General features: G+C 44.0%; 1 protein-coding gene across 1 annotated transcript in view; it reads right to left on the reverse strand.

The window, feature by feature from the left end:
• Window positions 1-7439, reverse strand: part of LOC112123267 (membrane-spanning 4-domains subfamily A member 15-like) — a 19078-nt gene extending 11639 nt beyond the window's left edge. Inside the window, exons 1-3 of the mRNA XM_026650503.1 lie at window positions 7170-7439; window positions 3036-3161; window positions 1252-1308 (exon numbers count right to left, since the gene is read on the reverse strand). Coding sequence (XP_026506288.1) covers window positions 1252-1308; window positions 3036-3161; window positions 7170-7439 — 453 coding nt within the window. The remainder of the gene's footprint in view (window positions 1-1251; window positions 1309-3035; window positions 3162-7169) is intronic.
• Window positions 7440-8136: the final 697 nt, after the last annotated feature.

The following is an 8136-nucleotide window of genomic DNA, read 5'->3' on the forward strand; positions in this document are numbered from 1 at the left end:
CAATCTACACGGGAGGTCCACTTCCTGGACACCACAGTACAAATAAGCAATGGCCACGTTAACACCACCCTATACCGAAAACCCACCGACCGCTATGCCTACCTTCATGCCTCCAGCTTCCACCCCGGACACACCACACGATCCATCGTCTACAGCCAAGCACTGAGGTACAACCGCATCTGCTCCAACCCCTCAGACAGAGACCAACACCTACAAGATCTTCACCAAGCATTCTCAAAACTACGATACCCACACAAGGAAATAAAGGAACAAATCAACAGAGCCAGACGTGTACCCAGAAGCCTCCTGCTACAAGACAGGCCCAAAAAAGAAACCAACAGAACTCCACTGGCCATCACCTACAGCCCTCAGCTTAAACCTCTCCAACGCATCATCAGTGATCTACAACCCATCCTGGACAATGATCCCTCACTTTCACAGACCTTGGGAGGCAGGCCAGTCCTCGCCCACAGACAACCTGCCAACCTTAAGCATATTCTCACCAGCAACCACGCACCGCACCATAACAACTCTAACTCAGGAACCAACCCATGCAACAAACCTCGATGCCAACTCTGCCCACATATCTACACCAGCAACACCATCACAGGACCTAACCAGATCAGCTACAACATCACCGGCTCATTCACCTGCACGTCCACCAATGTTATATATGCCATCATATGCCAGCAATGCCCCTCTGCTATGTACATTGGCCAAACTGGACAGTCACTACGCAAGAGGATAAATGGACACAAGTCAGATATCAGGAATGGCAATATACAAAAACCTGTAGGAGAACACTTTAACCTCCCTGGCCACACAATAGCAGATGTTAGGGTAGCCATCTTACAGCAAAAAAACTTCAGAACCAGACTCCAAAGAGAAACTGCTGAGCTCCAGTTCATTTGCAAATTTGACACCATCAGATCAGGATTAAACAAAGACTGTGAATGGCTATCCAACTACAGAAGCAGCTTCTCCTCCCTTGGTGTTCACACCTCTACTGCTAGCAGAGCACCTCACCCTCCCTGATTGAACTAACCTCGTTATCTCCACACTGATTTATACCTGCCTCTGGAGATTTCCATTACTTGCATCTGAAGAAGTGAGGTTCTTACCCACGAAAGCTTATGCTCCCAATACTTCTGTTAGTCTTAAAGGTGCCACAGGACCCTCTGTTGCTTTTTATAGAAACTCTGAGTGTCCCCCACATTAGGGAAAGGGAGGACATAATATCTAGAAACTCACCAGACAGGTGTTGCGATGATTCTCAGCTGCAACCGAGAGGGATCCAGAAATGACGAACTGCCCAGGAAAGAGAAAACCATCATTCACACTTCACACTTACAATAATGATCACTCCTCCGAGACAGGCTCTATGTGATGGAAGCAAAGGGAAAGAATGACACACTTCCCTCAGCAGGGGCAATCATAATAATTATACCAAGTGTTGGAGAGTAGTTTCCATCTAATAATGCTACCATCCAGGTTCATCTAAATCCAGTTAAGGTGGCACCTGTATCATAATCCCCAGATTCTCCTCCTCTTCTTTCCTCCTTCTGAGTTCTTGCTCCTTTTTGACAACTGAACTTGCTCTTCTCCCCATAAAGAGAGCAATGACTGGATGATCCTGAGAAGAGCTCAGGAAGTCACCAGATTGTATAGTACTTCGATTGCCATGGTATCTGAGCATCTCCACATCTCAAGCCTGACCTGCAGTATCCCCTGCTGTTCCAGTGCTTTCCTCCCCAGACTCCCAGCTCTGCTAACATGTCTCAATCCAGACCTGCAGTGCCCCCTGCTGTCACCTCCACACTCTGTTTTCTGTGGCGGATCAGTCACCATTTTCACTTGACAGTTGAACGGTTCCTGGTTTGGAACCTGGCAGGAGATTTGTCCTTTTTGCTGATCCGCCAAGGTTTTTTCCCTCCCTCCATTCAAGGCAGACAAACCCTAACAAGGCTTAGTTCAGCCAGGGACTCACTAAGGGATGGGGACCTAAGCCTTGACCTCAGCCTAGTAAGATAGAGGGGCTCAGTCAGTGACCTCACAAAGGCCTGGGCCTTGACATCAGCCAAGTAGGCAGAGGTGCTGAGCCAATGACTTCACGGATGCCTGAGAGCCAACATCAGCCCAGCAGAGAGGCTAAGGCAGGGACTTCACAGCAGCTTGGCCCTTAACACAAGCCCAACAAGACAGTTTTGGTGAACAGGGTGAGCAGATTGTCAAAATGAGAAGCCAGGACACCCGACATGTAGAACAGGCAAGGTGGGGTAGCAGGGATTGTGAGAGTGGCACTCAGGGCTGGTAGTTGGTAGAAGGCACCTGTCTTTCAAGCGTGTGTGGGAGGGTTTTATTGGGGGACTAAGGTGGCACATGGGGAAGGATTTTTGAAGCCTGGCCTGGGGCACTGCTTGCTGCAGGACAGGCTGAACAATGGCAGGAAATGGGTCAGCACATTAGATGGGCCAATGGTCTACCAAGTGACAGCAGGAAGTGTCACAGCAGTCTAAGTGCCAGTTTCAATGGACTAACATTCTACTATATCTCAGTCGAATGACATCTGCTGCAGGTTCCTGAGCTGACCACATGCTGCCTCTTTGCCTTTGTGGGTTTCTTTTGTAAAGAGGTACTAGATATTTGTTACTTATCGACGTCCATAGCTACAGTCTGCATTGTCTCTTGATACAGAGAAGTAAATGGGGAAGAATCTTGAGATTTGGATTCTATACCGAGTGCTGCCACAATTCAACTGTATTACATTGGGTGACTCTGTTAGCCCCTTGATGCCTCAGGTTCCCCATCTGTAAAATGGGGAAAATAATATCTAACTCACTAGTGTTTTATTAGGTTTAGTTCACTCATGTTTAGAAAGTGTATTAAGATCCTGGAAGTGTCCGTCTTGCCCTCTGTTTATCTTATGTGTATCACTATAGTCCTCATATATCGGTACAGCATTAATCATAGACAATGATTATATATCCATGTGGCCATGCCATCATTTCATAAATGCTTCCATTTATTCTACTCACAAAAAGTCCTCCCCAGAACGGGTACCCTCCAATAACGGAGATGGAAACGTAAAAGTGGTATACGACGAAAACTGCAGACACACCCCCAAAGCCAATGTGCATCAGCCCAATCAGGATCTGGATGGCCTGTGGGAAGAGAATGGGACAGTAAAAGGAGCCAATTCCTTGCCATCTTGTGAAGGAGTGGAACACAATGTCCTGAGCAGAGCTGATCGGAAATTGGAATTTCCATCCTGTGGGAAATTCTGGTCTTTTGACAGCTGTTTAAATCCAAAATGTGAAACATTTCAGTTTGGAAATGTTGAAACATTTAGTTTCAGTTTGTCAAACTGACTTAAAATATTTCATTTAGGCTTAGTTAACACTGGACTGAGTCTACCTGAGTCAGTGCGTTGCGTTAGGGGAATTATAGTTGGGGTGTCTTGGGCCCCCATTCTCTTCTATGGGCTAGACTTCCTAGCTGGACTACATTTACATTTGTGGAATCATTGGTCTCCCATGAGATACCATAGTGGTTCAGTAAAAGAGAAGACCGCAGTGTAGTTTGGAACAGGGACACAGTCCTATAGGGAGGAATGAGGCCACCATCTGAACTACAACTTGAGGCTTTGTAGCAGCTCAGGTGGATGCAGTTTAAATGTCAAACTGACTTGAGGGGAAACATTTCAATTCAGTTTGACAAACTGAAGTAGTTTGATTTGGGAAGTCCCAACCCAAAACAAAATATTTTGTTTTTGATTTTCTCAATGGAAAATTTTGATTTTGTGGAAACTACATTTCCCACTGAAAAAAATGTGGTTCCCCTAATGACCCCCTCAACGGTGACAGGAATCATCAACAAAGAATGAAGCAGAGAATCAAATCTGTGTAAGCTTCGAAGGCTTTTCTCTCTCACCAACAGAAGTTGGTCCAATAAATAAAAGATATTACCTTACCTACCTTGTCTCTCTAATATCCTGAGACCAACACAGCTACAATACTGAATATAATAATGGAAGATATCAAATTTGCTGTCTGAAGTGGAAACTCCACAACATGAAGAAAAAGGAAACAAAACTTAAGAGTGACATCTACTTCCTGAGCAAATTCAAGACAGAAAATATCATCCACAGATGTCTCACCATCATAATCTTCTGGCCACTACATATAATTCCAAACATGCTGAACAGCTCTTCAGATGAACTTCAGAAAAACTAAGGAACCATTTATTGCACCTCATATATTGCAGAAGGGAGCATCTCAAACAAGAAATCATCACATGCTCCCATACTGGAAGAAGAAAAAAAAAACCCCACCAGGGAAGTTACCTGGAAATCATGCAAAAAATCCAAAACAACTGTTAAAGAAATCTGACGACAGGCATCCAAATTAAAAAAAAAATGTGGAACCAACTACAACTACTCCACAACCCCCAGAATACCACCTCCAGGAGAAACCAATGCACCAGTACCCACAACACTGACAATACACAATAGATGAACATCATCATTTTATCAAGACTATCCCTAACTGCAGCTGAATTATCTATACTCTGTAAGGGACTGAACTTCTTCCCCACCACAGAACCTGATACCATACTAACATGTAGAGAACTAGAAGAATTCTTCTGCTGACTTCACCTCAAAGAATTATTTCACAATGACAACACCACACATAATTACTACATTCCCACTGACAATCAAAAAAAAAAAAAAGAATCATCTGACTGGACACCACAGAACAGACAAAACTACACTCTTGTTGATTACATTGATTGCTTCAAAAAAGAATTGACTATGAAATCCTTAACAACCCTCACATCCACCACAATCTCTCTACTGTCAGGAGGACAACCATACAGTCCCAGAAATCTAACCAGAGAGTGATCCCACCAAAAAACAAAAGGGTTGCCATTGTAATCTTCAACTATGATGACTATGTTAATGAGGCCAACTGACAACTCTCCGACACCACCTACTATGAAGGGGGAGGGATAGTTCAGTGGTTTAAGCATTGGCCTGCTAAACCCAGGTTTGGGAGTTCAATCCTTGAGAGTGCCATTTAGGGATCTGGGGCAAAAATCTGTCTCGGGATTGGTCTTGCCTTGAGCAGGGGGTTGGACTAGATGACCTCCTGAGGTCCCTTCCAACCCTGATATTCTATGTTTCTATGAACTCAAATAAGACCCCACACCACAATTTACCCAGGAATGTAAGGATATCACCTCATCCTTCCCCAAATAGCTCCAAGAGAATCTCTACAAACTCATCTCCCACGTACCCAACCCAGGGAACTTCTACCTATTTCCCAAGATACACAAACAATGGAACCCAAGCAGACATATCATATCTGGCCACAGCACTCTTACTGAAGAAATATAGGGACTCATAGAAACCACCCTCAAACCACTCACCACACAAAGGGTCAGCTTCCTCCAGGATACAACCGACTTCCTCCGCAACATCAACAACCTCCTTTAGAACACCACCCTTGCCACTATGGATGTCACCTCCCAATACACCAACATCCCTCACAGTGACAGCAAAGCTGCCTGACTCAAATATTTACAAGACAATGGACAATCCTCAGATGCCTACTAGAAGCACATTGCCAAACTCATCCATTTAATCCTCACCCACATTATTTTTACATTCAACAACCAACACTTTGTCCAAACCATAGCAACATCCATGGGTATTAGGATGACTCCCCAATATGCTAAACTTTTCATGGGCCATCTTGAAGAAGAATTTCTGGAAAATGCACCATGAAACCAATGATATATCTGAGATACATTGATGATATTTTCATCCTCTGGACAAACGACTTAAACTCCCTCATAGATTTCCACCACAACTTCAACAACCTTCATCTGTCTGTTAAACTCTCTCCCACACCAGCATCAATTTCCTGGACACTGTGATCAGCTTCAACACTGGAACCCTACAGACAACTATATACAATAAACTCATGGATCACTACCTATCCCTCTGGACAAATTCCCTGATGGGAGACAAAACTCCACTGAAAGGAATGGGACTGGGATTATATACACCAGCAGAGATTTTGGACCATATCTTTGAGCCAGAGGCGCCCAAATGTTGCAACAAGATAATTCAAACAGGCCCCTTCTCAGGACTCTGGTGATCTTAACTAAAAAGGTTAAGTGTTCATTTGGTCACAATTTATAAGCACCTCTTTGGGGAAATAAAATTTAGTAACAGGCTTTTCAATCTAGCAGACAAAGGTCTAGCAAATCCAATCGCTGGAAGTTGAAGCTAGATAAATTTGGACTGGAAATAAGGTGAAAATGTTTAACACTGAAGGTAACTAACCATTGGAGCAACTTACCAAGGGTTGTGGTGGATTCTCCATCACTAGCAATTTTTAAATAAAGACTGAACGCTTTTCTAAAAGATATGCTTGAATTCAAACAGGAATTAATTCATGGATGTTCTCTGGCCTAGGTCAGACTAAATGATCCCAGTGGTCCTACTGGCCTTAAACCCAATAATCTATTAACTCATTTATTTATATATATATAATTGTAAATAAACAACCAATCATGGGCTTATCCATGTAGACTGATGGATAGAAGTTGCAGGTTGGTTGATTTCACTAGTAGTTCAAGGCTGAATGGAATCAGCTCTGCACTGCAGTAACTAGGAGAGGGACCCTTGGTTTGAAGTGCTCCTTCTCAGACCAGATCCTTGGTTTGTGTGAATTAGCACAATGGAGCTACACTGATTTATAACAGTTGAATAGCCATCCCCTCCTCCCCAGTATGGGGCTGTTTCATTCCATTAGTTACAGAAACAGCTGGTTTATAATCCTTTCCCCCACTTTTTCTTCTTTGCTTGATTAATCCTCATTTCTCCCTGTTTGGGCAGGTAGGACGATTCTCTACCCCTGGAACTCTGGGTCTCAAGCAATAAAGTCTCAAGAAGAGGTCAGACCTATCCTGGGTCCCTGAGGTGCCAAGTCACCTGATGGCACTGGCTTCTTGGCATCCTTTCCATAAAGCTGTTGGTAAAAGTAAAAAAGAAAAGGGTGGAGTCTGGAATTTGCTCATGCTCAGTCATTCAGCCATCTGTGTAGGCCCTTCTGCATTGAAATGACTCATTCTCATGGATTGAGAGCAAAGATCACACTTACCCCCAGGGTCTTGGGCTGTGCTTTGAGGAATCTCTCCATCATCCCTACTTTCTTCAGCTGTTCGACCTGCTCAGCGGGACTCCTGGGGTACACTGACCCAAGAGGTTGGTTCCCAGGGTTCATGACCCTGAACTGCTGAGGCCCATATTGCACCATCTCAGGAGTCTGGGAAATGGCACCAGAGACCCCCTGGCCTTGGTGGATGATGCCAGCGCTGTTTGGGGGCATGAACACAAGCACCCCATTGGCCATGCTTCCTGGTGCTGCCATGATGATGAAGATGCTGCATAAAAGAGTGATTGGTCCAGATTAAGCCATATGTAATAACACTGACTCCCCAAATTAGCTGAGTAGGAATCTTAGTTAGCTATTGCTCAACCCCTTTCGAGTTCCTGCCATGATTTTGTCCTTCACATGGAGCTATAATTGGAGCACTAGCAACACCCTAAAGATAAGGGTTGAGATTTCAAAAGCTGACTCAAGGATTCAGCCACACAACTCCCATTAAATTCAACTTTCTTGTTGGCTTTTAAAATCTCAACCAAAGAGCTCTAGTGTCTCCATTCCACCCCGCCTTTTCCAGATGCTTTTAACTTTCTGGATCTTTCACTGTTTGCGATGGAATTTTCCAGAGCTGTGTAATTGATTATCTTAGGGCTGACAGAGGGTAAAATTAACTTGGGTTCTTTGGCACAAAGACTCTGCTTTTGCTCCCATCTAAGTGAAGGAAACATTCCCATTAACTTCAAAGGCATGGGATCAGACCCAAAAGCATTTACAAAAGAGCTGGCCAAAAATTTTCCACCAAAACTGTTTTCTGATGGAAAATTGGGTTTTCCATTAAGTGGATATTTGTGTGTGTGGAAAGGGTCTCCTTTTCACAGAGCTTTTCATCACAAAACTGAAAGCTCTCAACCAGAAATGTTTCAATCCAGCTATGCTGCCGTGGTGCCTCATGAGATTTGTA

The sequence above is a fragment of the Terrapene carolina genome, unplaced genomic scaffold (assembly GCF_002925995.2).
Source record: "Terrapene carolina triunguis isolate 2854851 unplaced genomic scaffold, T_m_triunguis-2.0 Scaffold90, whole genome shotgun sequence".
Lineage (NCBI taxonomy): Eukaryota > Metazoa > Chordata > Testudines > Emydidae > Terrapene > Terrapene triunguis.